Genomic DNA, 15,929 nt, shown 5'->3' on the forward strand with positions numbered 1-15,929 from the left:
CACTGCTCCTGTGTGTGACCTGTGAACTACTCTCTGACTGCACTGTAGGCTACTCACTCCACCAACAAAATATACTCTGCCATCACCCCCCCAAAAACACAATATGCCACGAAGAAAACGCAGCGCACTTTCTCAATACACGCGTGCCTCCAAACATTTGCGAGCCAGTCGCGCAAAACAAACCCAAACAGGTAAATCACACACTCATACATCTAGGGGCCACAATCTGCAGTCAAAGATGTTCCTAGAAGCTTTGTCATTGGTCAGAGAAAAAAAAAGAACCCGGTCAAAATGACTGACCAATCAGGAAGTAGACAGGCAAATCGACCAATGACAAAGCTAGGAACATCTTTGAATGCAGATTGTGGCCCCAAGATGTGTCAGACAATATTGTTTTACCCTTTGCTGGCAGTCTGAATACCAAAAAATTAAAAAGTAATTACATTTGACATATTGCTTATAGCAGCTTTAATGATTCAACCCATTAAACGGCGACTTCACCCCTTTTGCAACCAGAGCTTATTTTAATGATGTTTGGGAGACAAGAAACACTTTCCTGGGTTTTTTATGTGGGTAATCGTCGTTTTTAGATATGTAGTATTTCAAAAGTGTCCATGGGCTCCATGATGTCATGGACACTGGGCTCTTCCTCCCTAGACTACATGTTGTCTCAGTAAGACAGCCCTCCCCTATGCACAAGGAGCAGTGCACCAAAGCATTATGGGAATTGTAGTCTGGGTAGGAAGTGTCCATGAAATCATGGACACATTGAAATACTAAAAACACATAAAAACCTCAGTAAGGTTTTTCACCCAAACATATGTAAAATCATATGTATGACAATGAATGGTCAACTTGACATGTAATGGTGACCCAGCCCTTGTTTCTACTACAGCCACATGTAATCCAGGTACATACCATGGGGGGGCTTCCGTCACTCGGTTGAAGATAGCCGGTATTAATAGAGCCGCGTAGGTTGTATGGCACAATACGTCCCGAGCACCGTACGCCTCGTAATCTCAGGGAGCGTTCGTTGACACCGTTATACGTTTCAGCTCAGCCGAGTAGACACTCTATTATCAATACCAGTCATCTCCTGATGACCCCATCCAAGGTCACACATGACACCAAGGTCACATGATTAACCTGCAAGACATAAATAAAAACAACATTACTCTTTATCCAGATTTCATACATTGTAAAATTCATATAATATTAAAAGGATATTTCACTTTATCGTCTACTCAGGCTTATGTGAACACTGCAGACAGCTTTTAAGTTGCTTGATTCAGTATTTAGATATTCGATATTCATTTTAGCTTTTTAGCATTTTAACTTAAAAACTGTCTGTAGTGTTCACATAAACCCGAGTAGATAATACAATGACAAAAAGTTTGTTTTTTAAAGTGAATTGTCCCTTTAAGATATTGGTCAAAAAAAATCTAAACTTCAAAATCTACATTATATAACTTGAGTCAAAGTAAAAAGGTTTTGGCATCAAAATGTACTTAAACATTTCAAATGGGACAATCTGCATACTTGGTCATTTTGAACAGAAAAAAACCTTTTGAAAATAGCAGATCTAAAAGCTCACAATGTGTCACATTCACAATGCATTGTGAGCTTGTAGATCAGCCATTTTCAAATGGCCAAAATATGGCTGTAGTGGTAAATGAACAATGTAGACTAGTATGTTTAGTAATAATATATTACAAATCTACAAACTAGTTAAGTTTGTTAAACATGTTAAACATAATGTTCTGTGCTCTGCCTGTGGTTGATGGCCACCTCAATGCTTTTCCAATGAGTCACATGGTATGACCAAACATTTCTTTGATGGAGGGGGACAGAACATAGCCATCAAACACAAATGTTTGGTCAAACCATGTGCCTCCCATTGGAAATGCATTGAGGCGGCCATTAAACACAGACAAGACACAAGACACTAACAAGACAATGCTTTTTTTGGTGTGATCGAGGCCCAAGGCCTCAGTCACACAAACATATGTTCTGTGCTCTGCCTGTGTTTGATGGCCACCTCAATGCTTTTCCAATGGAAGTCACATGGTTTGACCAAACATTTGTGTTTGATGGAGGGGGGGCAATCAAACACAAGTGTTTGGTCAAACCATGTGCCTCCCATTGGAAAAGCATTGAGGCGGCCACACACACACACACATATAATTCTATAATAATAGTTCTATAATATATAGATTTTAGCTATAGGATATATATATTAGGAAAAATCTAAAATTATACAGAATCTTTCCCTGTTTTAATGGATTATAACTAAATTGTTCCATTGAAAGTAGCCATTACACAGAGAGAGAGAGAGAGAGATTATGCTTTTCTCCTCATCATTCATGCCGCATCCACTTGATCTGATTTCATATTGTTCTTTTCCTTTAGGTCTGCAGTGTGAAAGCACCATTATGGAATACCAAAAGGCGCCAGGACCAAAGTGAAAAGTCCCATTAATAAAGGAGAGATTACTTTTGGTCGCTGTCAAAGCGTGCGAGCGCCTGCTATAAAGGATTGATACTCTCTCATTAAACTGGCCCCTTCAAAGGTCCTTATACGAACAGTGGTTCTCTAAGCGGGGCCTGGGGACCCCCATGGGGTCCTTGAGACGGGGTCATCCCAGCTTCAGCATCAACATACGTTTCAACAACTTTGGCTGTTTGAAAATTGCCGATCTTTTCAAAAATGTCTGCAAGCTCGAACCACATCTCTGAAAGCTTTTAGCTGTTATTACAAAAAAGAAGAAAAAGGAAGAAAATGTGAAGATTGTAATAACACAAATCATGTATGGTGCTATAATTTAATAAATTATACATTCCATTCTCTATATAATTGTCCAGCAAGACATTATTAAAAAGTCAAAAAAGTGTCTGCCCTTTTTTCATCTTCTAATTATTTGTTCGACCCAAAAAATGGTGTTTATTGTCAGGATTTGTCAGGAGCCGAGTTGGTGTTGTCCGAGGCTTTAAATACATACTTTCTGAAACGGGGAAAAAAATGAATGGGAAAATCTCTTCCGGGCCACTCGTCGGGGGCGGGGACTGCGACGCTCTATGGTGAAAAGCAGGATTCAAGGTTCTTTATTAGGCCAAAACAACAAATACAATACCATCTCGTTTTCGACATACTTGGCACAGCCATTACGCGTTGCTCACTCGCTGTGGTGTGAAGCATCATTCAGAATGCAGCCAGGCTGTCTTTCCTCTCTCAGGGCCAGCCAAGCGGGAGAGACGAGAAATGACTCATTAGGCCCCCCTGGCTTCATTTTCACTTTTTCCTCGTTATAATCGAACACGCCCACGTCTGTCTCGTCACAGTACAGGCGTGTAAACGCGTGTAGGACACACAACGTGCACACGTCTGTCAGCGTGCACTTTCACAGATGATTAGTGGAGTCTCCCCACGCGCACGCACGCACACACGCAGATCTACAAGCTTGATCTTCTGTTTTCAAATAGCCAAAGTTTAAGTAGGGCTGAAGTGGTACAGTAATATTCAAAATCTACAAAGTTTTAAAATAAGTGTATAGTTTTGTAAAAACTAAAATTATTTGCCTGTGGAATGTGGCGTAGCCTATATAAGTTAAAAATTATTGCAAATTGATAATACTCCCAGTAAAGTAAAAGTACCTCGCAATTCACCCTTTGTCAAGTCCCTCCCGTGGTTGTGCCCCTCTTCGCACCCATTGGTTGCCGTTTCGTCATCACCACTATACCGTTGTAATAACGTGTTTTTCAGTTTCTTCGAATTGATAATCTGTGTATTTCAATTCTTATTTTAAACTTGGTGTCAGTAAAAAGGAACAGCATGGTGACTGCCTGGGCATGGCATATTTGTTTTGGGTTTTTTTTTTCCAAGAATAATGATTTAGCAAATTCAACATAAACAAGACGGAACCAGGGTGGAAACAAGGCAGAAAGAGCCTGCGCTGGTTAGTCAGTTAGTACAGTAGGTCTACTTGAGTAAATGTACTTTGCACCACTGTGCAAAACTGAGATTTTCTGTATTTCTTTTTTGTCAGTGTCTGAATGGCATGACATACAGTGCACTGAGTGCAGCCAGCCAGACTCTGACATGACAAATGTTTCTGGGCATGCCACACTAGTAATTAGCTGCCATTCATAATTGATTACACTATTCAGAATATAAATAATAAATGTCAATGTAATTTAATTTGAGCTGTTTTGTCATTTACTCTTACCTGAGGCTGTTGCTGCACTCTGGCTGCATGTAAACATGACTCCATAATTGCGCCATAATTTTGCCATACACTTGTATTTAATCATGTTAAAGGGCAAGGAGAGGCTGGAGTTATCGCCTGGCTCCCTGTGCAGGTACTTTGCAGCGTGTGTGGGTACACTATAGAGCAGAGGTGGGCAACTTTGATAATGGAGAGGGCCACTAATAGTTCCACACTCACTCCAGAGGGCCACATTGCATATACTGTATACTGTGACGTTATTTGATCTTGTAGATCTGCTATTTTTGCTATATTTGAATTGAAATCCTGAATTATTTTTTTCCTGAATCCTGAAAAGTACATTTTTTTATTGGAAAAAAATATTTTTCAAATGCCTTTAATTATAGTTATCAGTTAACTTTATGAACAGAATACAAATTCACTGGGCAAAACAAAAGACAATAACATTTTAATGCTACTTATTAAGCTACTAATTTAGACTGAAGTAATTCATGTTTGGAATTGTAACAGCTGAAATCAATAATATATCAGTATTCCGATGTTAAGGGCCACATTAAGTGAAGGTGGGGGTTGCATGTGGCCCCCGGGCTGCCAGTTTCCCATTTATGCACTAGAGCAGGCCGGGGTCTTCAAGGTTTCTCAGACCCCTTACCTATAAGACAGAGATGAAGAAGGGACCTATATACATAGAGGTCTTCACAGGTCCAATTTGACCAACCCGTACCCCAATAGACGCGTACAAAATGTACCCAGAACCGAATGGACCCGCCGCTATTAAAATAAATTCTAGCTCAGAACCGAAAAGTGCAGAGAGATGTCGGAAACCGGAAGTCCTGAATTGCCACGAAAAAGTTTGAGAACCACTGAAGCTGTTCATGGAATCGGCCTCGCAGGTCTTAATTACTGCCTGGGTTAAGAACCTCAAATCCTATTATTGCTCAGGGATGTTTTCATTTCATGAATATGCTAATGCCTCGCCTGGAGAATGGTGATTTTTTATTGATTAATTTTCTTTGTTCCCGTTAGTCAAGTACAGTAATGACCAGCAGAGATCCGTGATTAAATTCAGTGCGTTGCTCAGATGCCATTACATTTTGTTTTAGATACAGTAGAATTGGTTTATAGTACATTCAGTTCTCTGAGAAATACTTCCCTCCTGGCCTCCCTGTTAAATTGTATGTATAGCCGGTTGTTAAACCGGCTAAAAAAAAGAAAAGGGAAAAAGGGGGCAGTGCATTGCCAGCTTATTACATCACATGCTAAATAAAGAAGCAACTTTCAAAGACACTTTGAAAGCGGTGGGAGACGGAACCTTTGAGACCGATGGAGACCGACAGAAGTTCTCTCTTTTCGTTCGTGTTATATGTGACGGTTCTTTAACAGGTGAGATATTGTTTGGTTCGTGGCGATTTGTTTTCAGCTTAGATCTCAAAGGGGAGCGCTCAGTTCGACACCGAGTTCTACGTCGTTTCATGAGGTCGTGCTTTCTGTCATACATACTGTATATATACGATTTATATTTTCAGCACAAACGTCAATACGTCAACGATACATGAATATTAAAGATGGAGTGCCGTGATTTATTAAATGATAGATATGATAGATGTTAGATGACTAAAGCGTGTCACGCTGGGACATGTTGTGAGCTTGTATTTTCAGTATGCATCCAAGTGTAAAATCAGCCACACAATGCCATAAAGGCCTGCCAAAATACATTGTTGTCGACAAAATCACCTGTAGATTTAGTCGACTATAAGATCTTATGATATTTAGTAGACTAAAACTAAAACTTTTGAGATGACTAAAATATGACGTTTTGAGATGACTAAAATAGCACTAAAACTGAAACATTTCAGATGACTAAAAATATGAATAAAACTAAATGAAATGGTTGCGACCGAAGGTCGCAGTTAACTATGTGTGCATGTCCCCGCCTGTCTTACTGAGACAACATGTAGTCCAGGAAGGAAGTGAGACCTGTGTCTGTGACATATAAATATGTTTTTGAACTCTATATGGGAAAAAAATGAATGGGGTCTGGAACGATGGAACCCGAAAATGGCTGCCATGCACTGCTCTGGTGGCCCTATTGCAGTTAGGACAAAAGTGGCGCTTCAACAATGTAATCACTTTTAGTGTAATATAACTGTGACTTCATCTCTTTCACCGTTGTAATATTGATGCCTTGTTTAGGACTATCGTCGATATGCATCTAATATACTGTCTCTGTTGCAGGGTGGAAACAGATAAGGGATGTGTGTGTGTGTTTGTTTTAATATTCTTTCTTTTATTGTTCTTTCTTCTCTTTCCTCCAAGACGATCATCTTTTCAATCAGCCTGCCTATAGAGTTCATGACACTATGATTAGCTTGGAAAAGAAGAGCTGAATACACTATTCTAACGTATATGTGCAGAGAGAGAGGGCGGCCGTGACACCGAGGGAAACGGTTTGACGGCGCTGTGATGGACATAATGACACAAAGAAAAGGGCTGTGGGAGGTGAAATTAGCCGTGATATTCGCCACGTGTAATGACAAAGATTCAAAAGGTTAAATGGCAGCGGGGAGGATGAATGGCTTCAGACGCCTGCGACAATTGTGTCGTTGAGAAAGAGAAAGAAAAGAAGAAAAATGGTGCGACAAGAAGAGAGCGTCCGTGAGCAAATTCACAACGCCCCGACATGATGGACTATTATTGTAACGTCGTCCTGTTTGAACGAATAGTGTCTTTTAAAAAAAATCTTTTCGTTTTTCACTCACCGTATACCCCCTTGCCTCTATTGAAATCTTTGTACGACACATGATTTAGTTTTATCAAAAGGAATTGCTCCGACTTTGAGGGCTTGTCTCCCCTCATGTGCTTCACACGCCTTGAAATGGGTTTGCCAATAGAACTCCATCTCCCCCATTCATACAAGTAACCACCATGCACCTCATATAGCGTACTTTTCCTCCCCCAGGGGAATTGGTGGGGAAAAGTACTCAGTTGTTGTACTTATAAGTAAAAGTAGCAATTTCTGCAATATAGAAATACTCTGCTGCAAGTAAAAGTGTATACTGGAGTAGGCCTAAAAGCACAGAAGTATTGGTATCAATATGTAGGCTATACTTAATGTACCAAAAGTAAAAGTATACGTATTCATTATGACGAATATCACATTTCACAAGTTGACACATGTAAACAGATCTTTTGAAAATAGCAGACGTGAAAAGGTTTGTAAACCGCACTGCTTATACACACACACACACCATGTGACAGTGTTTACATCTTTATATAGAGAACCTAATATTCTAAGCACTGACCTTATTATCTCAGACAGAAAACTGCCCAATTATTTGATGAGAAGAGGGATGAGTCCAACTCCGTCACCGTGCGTGCATGCAATTACCTCCGGTCACCCCCAAGAGTATTTGCAGCGTGCACACACACACACACACACACACACACACACACACACACACACACACACACACACACACACACACACACACGTGATGATGGGTGTGCATAAGTTGGTTAGACATATACCAAAAGTCCTACGGTGCCCAAACTGCCCAATTATTTGATGAGAAGAGGGATGAGTCCAACTCCGTCACCGTGCGTGCATGGAATTACCTCCGGTCACCCACAAGAGTATTTGCAGCGTGCGCGCACACACACACACACACACACACACACACACACACACACACACACGTGATGATGGGTGCATGTGCATAAGTTGGTTAGACATACCAAAAGTCCTACGGTGATTAGTCCCGACAACACCGTTGCTCCCATCATGCGCTGCCGGATACAAATCACATGTGCTGCGGTTAAAACTAACCCGTGGCGGGTTAAAAAATAAATCAAAGTTGGGCTATAGGCGTAAGTAAGTAAGTAATGAACTATAAGGAAGTAAAATGAATAGAAATATTTTGTTGCAAAAATGCTATTGGAAGTATAAGTTAAAAAAAAAGGCAGATATTTAATAGCTTTCATACAGTGAGGGTATAATACTGAAGCAGTCATGATAAAAGCATTATCATTGGTCGCAGCGTTTTTCTTTTCTCTTTGAGTCCAACTGTTTTTGCAAATCTTGTGTCTCCGTGTTGTTTGTGAATGTGCCGTTAAGAAACAAGAAATGTTTCAGTTGACCTTCATCATCAGGTCAACTGATTAATGTATTGGTGAATTAACATCAAAACACTGTCATGTTATTTGCCTGCAGGTTGCATGCACTCTGTTATTAAAAAGTTGGTTCCAGTGCCTTCCTTCTTCATACATCACACAGGTGATTTTAATACGCAAGTGTTCAGTTAACACTGAGGATTTTACTGTACATGAGGGTAACACAACGGGTTACATACAACAGTGGAATAAGGCTACTGTAAACATCATGCTTCATAGCAGGGGTCTTCAACGTTTTCTCAGGCCAAGCGGACCCCTTAGCTCAGGGGTTCTCAGCCTGTGGGTCACGGCCCCTCTGGATGTTGCTGTGTGTGTGTCCCCCAAACGAAACCAAGATTGATTTCACCTGCTGCATGTGTTGCAAAACCAGGCCATAATCCTATGATTATATCGGGTTTGCAGCCTGAAAGCTTTGGGAACCCCCCTCCCCCTGTTGAAGACCCCTGCTTTTACACCCCCCCCAAAAAAAAGAACGTTCAGAATTTGGTCTCCTCCTCCCCTGCACCGTACCACGGAGTGAGCCGTACCAAGAAGGGTCTGGGAGGCGGGGGTGGCGGACCTGGCGGTGGTGGTGGGGGGTTGAGGACGAAGATGCATGGAGGAGGAGGCCGCTCGGGGACAGCGGCGGTGGCATCCACCGTGGTGGACGACGTGCAGGACTCCAGCGAGCTCAGAGACCCCGCGGGCGTGGCCCCCGACCCCTCGTAGGCGTAGCTCCTCGGGCAGTCGAACGGCGGCGCGCCGGGGTCCGCGTCGGCCTCCGCCAGCCGGTCCACGATGAACTGGCGGAAGACGTGGTCCTCGGGCCCGATGAGGTGCGACTGCCGCAGGGACGACATGCGCACGCTGGCCGCCACGTCCGCGCGCCGCAGCCTCCGCTGCTCCCTCCGTCTGGGGTGGTGGTGGGGGCGGCGCAGGGGCACCGGCTGGCCCACCGCTGCCCCGGCCCCCACCCCCCTGCAGCCCCCCGGCGGCTCCCCGTACCGCAGAACCTTCTGCGAGAACCTGTCGGGCAGCTCCAGATCCCCCTCCACCTCCCCAGCCCCCTGCTGCTGCTGCTGCTTCCTCCTCCTCCTCCTGCGTCGGCTCCACAGCATCAGCGTCAGGACGGACAGCCCTGGAACACAGCACAGCTCAGCGCGTCAGCGGGGGGTCATTACGGTTTAAACGGCCGAGGGCAAAGAGCTGGGGAGGGGAGTGAAGAGCTGGGGGAGAGGGTTTGGAGGAGGAGGGTGGGTGGTGTTTGATGATGGAGTGGCTCTGCTGCTACACTTGGCTGTCAGGCAGAAACCTCTTATCTCCTTATTTTAAAAGGAGTATTATAGTTCACCCCAAAACATTTTTTTCAAGGGGCGCTAGCTAGCCCCCCTCCTATGCCAAGCTTTGTGTGTTTGTGTGTACCACCTTTGTGATGATTTGATTGGCCAGTTTTGTGTGTTTGCATGTACCACATAGTGATTATTTGAGCGACCCTCACTTCACACCTTGAGTTCATGGATTTTTCTTTTTCTGTTGTGTATTCCTAAGTCAATAATTCAATGACCAGGTGGCTGCTCAAAATAAATCACACCCGTGTGAAGTGAGGGGCGCTCTTATCATCGTACATCATCATGACGTAAAATGGACACTATGGGCTCTATCTTTTTTTTTTACTATTTTGAAAAACCTTTTTTAAGGGTTTAGCATGGACGAAAGAGCCCAATGTCTATATTCTCAGACACTATGACATAAAAATTCTTCATTCATTGTCAATATGGGAATTTAATGTTTGTGTAGGACAAAGTTTTTCTCAAGTCAATTAACGCCAATACTTGATCATACTACAGCTTCACACAACAGCATCAGAAGTATCTGATCTACAAGCTATAGATGTGATACTTTTGATGCTTTTGAAGTTGAATTGAAAAGCATCAGTTTTGGACATACTTTAATGAGGTTTCCAGACTTTCCACCCAGTGGAGACCATAATGATGGACCAGATGATGCTGGCCGGTTGCCTAAATTCTTATGTTATATTTTGAGGCGCTGGATGTCCAAAAAACTAAACAAAAGCGCAAATCAGAATTCAAGCACACAACGTCAAATAATTAGGCTGCACGCGCTGTGGTTATTTCAACTCACACAAGAGAATGAAGGGGGGAAAAAGGCTTGATTTATTTGGCTTTGCCTTAATTGCTTCATCTCAGCACGGAGAAATTAACAGTGTAATGCAACAGAACAGCATTTATAGTGTTGAGTGAGCGTGCGCCTTTGTTCTTGTTGTTTTGCCGGTGCATTGTGTCTCGTCTCTCCAGAAACGCCAGCAGAGTGAGGTGCTGCCATTAATCTTTCATGTGTGCGATGTGGGTATAGGACAGCGCCAAAGCAACAGAGGTCATCATAACCCATTAACACCGGGGAAGCGTCTCTGTCGTTTCAGATTGTACACATGTTGGCTAGAGGTCTTCATGGGTCCAATTTGGCCGACCCGTAAAATAATGTACCCAGAACCGAATGGTGGACCCGGCTGTTATTAGAAACATGAGTTCCGAAAACCGGAAAGTACAGAGAGATTTCGGAACTGGAGCCGAAGTGGCCCCGGCTATTATTAGAAAAATGAGTTCCGACTCCGAGCAGTACCGAGAGTTGTCGGACAGGACCCGTACAAAACCTGAGGACCCGCCCGAGGCGATTTCTTGTTACTTACTAAAGTTACGTGATGCAAGGCACGGCCAGGCCTCGCCCTGGCCGGAGGAGGGAAGGAGCGGGGGAGATTGACAGCTGTGACAGCTAATCGCCGGGTCCACTCGGGTATTGGTGGAACCGTCATTTCACTGTCAGGAGTCTTGAGTCCCGAGACACATATACGATAGCGGTTCTGACCCCCCGGAGTCACTTATGGATGGGCCCGTGACCGGGCCGGGTCGGACCCGAAGACCTCTAGTGCTAAACTACTGACTTGGAAAGGCATTTGTAAGAAAGGGGAACCTGCAGCTCTTAATGGGATAAAAGCTGTTCACTATGCAAAGCATCAACGTCCCAGGATGGCATTAAGGTGCTGATGTACTGCAGCCGATATGCTCATTACCACAAGCCTGCGTTATTTTGCAAAGCATTCAGCATTTAAAAAAAAAAAGGTGTTAAAGGCCCATTGGAGTTTAACACACACACACACACAAAACGTTATTCAAAAGAGAAGTGGGGATTTTGTTATGGAGAGAATCTTATTATTGTTGGACGACAATTATATATACTTGCCAAGACTCGAGCTCACACAAGTCCGGCTGAAAAACAATATACCATATTATCAGTGACTAAGACAGTAGGCTACAGCAGGTGTTCCCAAACTTTTTTGGACCAGGTACCCCTTTTGGGGTAGATATTTTTCCAGGTACCCCCTCATCCTCGCAACACGGATAACAATATATTTACAACCACAAGCAGTGTTTCCTGCAGGAAAAAGCTTTGGCGTCTAAATGTAGACGTCTAAATGTATACAGACGTCTAAATGTAGACGTCTAAATGTAGACGTCTAGATGGGTCTCCCCTGGAACTCCCTCAGGTACCCCTGGGGGTCCCCGGACCCCACTTTGGGAACCACTGGGCTACAGTACATGACTTACTTAAAGGACCACTTCACCATTTGTCAACCAATCTTCATATAAGTCCTGAATAATAATCATGATAAAATGGCACAAACCGGACCAAGAAAAAAAAAACGTAGCCTATATAAAAAATAATAATTATTAATTTTCAGACTATTGTCATATAATAACTCGACCAGATCCTCACATCTAGCACCTTGTTTAACCCATTCTGAACGGGAACCCATTATGGTGTTAGCATCATGTTATGCTTTAGCTATTGAAAAATAGCAGATCTACAAGCTCATAGCGCGCCACCGAGTGGCGCGCTATGAGCTTGTAGATCTGCTATTTTTGAAAAATCGAAGAGCAACTGACATTTAGAATCTGATCTCAGGTCAGTATGGGTTAATCAGACCAGTGTGTGTCCAGTGGAAACCTCGTATGAATCTGATCTCAGGTCAGAATGGGTTAAAGCAAATGTGGCAATATCTCTGGGAGTTGCATACTGTGGCAAATCACGAATACAATGGAGACAAAAGCTTGTCAGGCCCTTCATGACTGATATTATCAGAAAGTTATCAGAAAAGGTAAACCATCTTTTCTGCACATAATTAAATGTCTGCATTCATTGTCATGTCCTTATAGACACGGTGAAGAAATGAGGAGGCACAGATGGCGCAGACATCCATATTAATAATTCTTTATTGGCTCATTTTCCGTTCTAATTTATAAAAGAGAGTGCATTTATGGTGAGAACAATATATTATTATTATTATGCCTATTATGCCTCCTGTGTGTGGAAATTGACCCGTCAGGGTCCATTTGGTTCCATTTGTACATTCTCAGACTTAAATTAACTTTGATTTAGCAATATATATTGGGTCCCAGAGATAGAAATACCATGAAATGGGGCGCTGTAGGCTACTTCCGGTCAAACCCGGGGTCCTTGAGATAGAAATGCTTGCGTTAGAAATCTTCTCTTATCTTTGGCATATCTTTTATAATGGGGGTCCACGGGCTAATGAGTGTCAATTTGGGGGTCCTTGACACGAAAAAGTTTGGGGACCACTTTTGTAAACAGCCATGTTGCACAAAGTCACTTCTAGTTCTAGTGTAGTTCACTGGTAAATTGTACATTGTACATTACCGTATAGTAACATAAACAAAGCCATTTGTAATGTCAAATATGGTGTGACGAATCGGAAAGTTGAGTCTGGAAAAGCATGGAATTTAAAATGGAAAATGTGTAGGAATCCTGACTTTTACTCCACTACAACTGTCTATTTGAGTTACTTTGTAGATTTTAATTATTATTATTACAAATGAAAATAGATGATCGACACATAGCTTGTAGATGGCTTGTAGATATATTTTTATATTTATATAATTTTTTTATAGATTTGAAATCTTGAAAAATGACCTTTCGTATAATTAGTACTTTTACTGTTGGTAGTTAAAGTACATTTTGATGCGAATACTTTTGTACGTAATATTACTCAAGTACATTTTGAATTCTGGACTTTGACTTGTAGTATTATTGCAGTATGGGTTACAGTTGTATTTTTATTTATTTAGTTAAAGTACTGGTTTTACCAGTTGTATCTAATTTATTTCTGTTATGTCCGAGATTGTTTATATAAATATATTTTTGTTCTATTTTCATGTCTTCCTTTAAGCAACGATAAACCGAGTTGTTAAAAATGTATATAGACTATTAAGTTATAAAATGTATATAGACTATTAAGTTATAAGGGTAAAAACCCAGGGGAGTAGGGGGCGGGGCCTAATACGTTTTACACTTCACCCTACTCCTTTTCGGACATTGTTAAGAGTATTTTCTCTTTTGTTTCAGTGTTTTTTTTAATGCATCTGACTTCAAATAATGTTCGAAATAAACTCATTCATTCATTCATTCAGTATTGACACTTTTGAGTACTTTTTTGACAACTGCCTAGTATTATTATTATATATTTTTTTACCTGTTGTCAGAGTGACCCAGTCGAAGCTACTGTACTATTTCTGATGGCAAATCTTTGTATTAGACACAAAATGCCGCTCATAAAATGCACCGCGGTCTAACGATAATAGGCATCGCAGTGTCTCCACTGATGTCCAATGCAATCCTTCAGAATCACAGTCAATCTTGATTGTCACATCGCATTACAAGTAATGTTGGGTGAAGTTCTTGATCGTGCAGAGCCATCATTGCGGTTAAAAGGGAACCAAAAAAATGACGAGAGGGGGGGGCATAAAGTGCATGATATGTAACTAATCTGCATAATAAAATAAGAGTATGTGTGAAGACCAAGTCCATTAAACACACAGTTCAACCAGTCTGGGTGGTGAAAATACAGGCTTTGCTCTAGTAACCTCGCGTCACCAGGCTTTCCACCTCGGAGGAAAACCTGGTCTGTGTGATCCGGTCAGGAGCGGAGGATGTGTCGTAGTCATTGTTTTGTAATCATCAGGCCGGAACGGTCTTGATCCAAGGCTGTTTCAAACACGGTCAACGCTCAATCTTTTTAACTGTATTTACACAGAGTGACGCAATAGGCCAACATTACCTGGGTTAGCTTTACATCTTGTGTTGAATGTTGGCATTATAATCCCTTGGTGTTTCATCAGCGCGAGTGAATGAAAATATAGGCTACAGTACAGGCTGCCGCCTGGTGATAAAAAAATAAACCCGACACGTGAAATGCTACGATAAGGAAGCAAGGATTCGGCCGTGATGTCACTGCTATGCAACAAGGAAGCACACTAAGCACAGCAGCAAAAACGGAACGCCATTATGATTCCGATTCCTTGGGCATGTGACGGATTTAACTTAAAAAAGGTCACCCACCCGTGTTTTGTTGTGTCCCGCCCGTACCCATACCCGTTAACTATATTTTCCACCCGTTCCCACCCGTCAAACTCCGGTACCCATGACGGGGTATCCGACCCGGTGCAGGACTCTGCATGGTAACACAAGTTTTGCGTAATAAAATGGCGTTCCATGGCGACTCTTAATGATGAAAGAATAATGGGCCTGAAAAAGGTGCTGAAACCCAACTGTGCTATAGATACAATCCAATCCCCTCGGGTACAGGCTTTAGTTCCGACATACTATTGGTCCGACTGTCTTTAGACAGACAACCTATACCTCAAACCCTAACCTAACCACAACCTAACCGCAAGCACGGGAGCAGCGCATGTTTGACCGCATGTCCGACCGTTGTTTCCGCATGTGGGACCTTTGGTGTGTCGGATCTACGTGTGGATCTACGTTTAAAATCTTTCATACTGTAACGGTAGGTTACTCAAACTGTAAATTGTATTCATGGTTTGCGATTTTATATTTATTAATGACTTGTTTTATATTTAGTTGAATCTTTTTTTTTTTTTACTGTTTTTCCAACAGTCTTGTAAAATGTATTTCATATGATGTAATGCATTTTATGTGTGGACCCCAGGAAGAGTAGTAGCTGCTACTATGGTATAGTAATAAACAAATAAGCATCCAATCCCCTCACCTGTGAGCGTCGCCAGGCAGACCAGCAGAGCCATCAGCGTGCGCAGGCTCACGCCCATGGAGAGGGCCAGCGCCTCCACCCCCCCTCCGCCGCCGCCCCCCGTGGGGCAGTGTCCCGCGGGCTGGCAGCTGCACACGCTGACCAGCAGGGTGCTGGTGCTGGACAGCGCCGGCGAGCCGCTGTCGCTCACCACCACGGGCAGCAGGTACTGCGTGCGGTCCTTGCGGGTGAAGGTGCTCCTCCGCGCCACCACGCCGGCCGTGTTGTCTGGAAGTTGTCGTGGGGGAAGATATATATGATTGATTTATTGATTGATTGATTGAAGTATTTATTAACAGTTTGCAGAATGGGTACATTTCATGTGAAAGCACATCTCAATACAAAAGGCTGGACGAAAGACTGATAAAGCATTACACTTGTTTACAACAGGGTCCACCATTTTCAATTCATCAGAAC

At 42.6% G+C, this 15,929-nt stretch overlaps 2 protein-coding genes across 3 annotated transcripts in view; both read right to left on the bottom strand.

Annotated features, from left to right (window-relative positions):
* LOC308336666 (glycogen debranching enzyme-like) overlaps nt 1-15,929 on the bottom strand; it is a 563,232-nt gene that overhangs the window by 357,732 nt on the left and 189,571 nt on the right. The window lies entirely within an intron of this gene.
* The window catches only part of cdh19 (cadherin 19, type 2), a 61,060-nt gene continuing 53,964 nt past the window's right edge, over nt 8,834-15,929 (bottom strand). For both annotated transcript variants that reach the window (XM_080793180.1, XM_080793181.1), the window contains exons 12-13: nt 15,474-15,740; nt 8,834-9,509 (exon numbers count right to left, since the gene is read on the bottom strand). In XM_080793180.1, coding sequence (XP_080649306.1) covers nt 8,869-9,509; nt 15,474-15,740 — 908 coding nt within the window. In that variant the 3' untranslated portion in view covers nt 8,834-8,868. The remainder of the gene's footprint in view (nt 9,510-15,473; nt 15,741-15,929) is intronic.

The sequence above is a fragment of the Protomyctophum bolini genome (genome assembly GCF_963924005.1).
Source record: "Protomyctophum bolini genome assembly, chromosome: 21".
Classification (NCBI taxonomy): Eukaryota; Metazoa; Chordata; class Actinopteri; order Myctophiformes; family Myctophidae; genus Protomyctophum; species Protomyctophum bolini.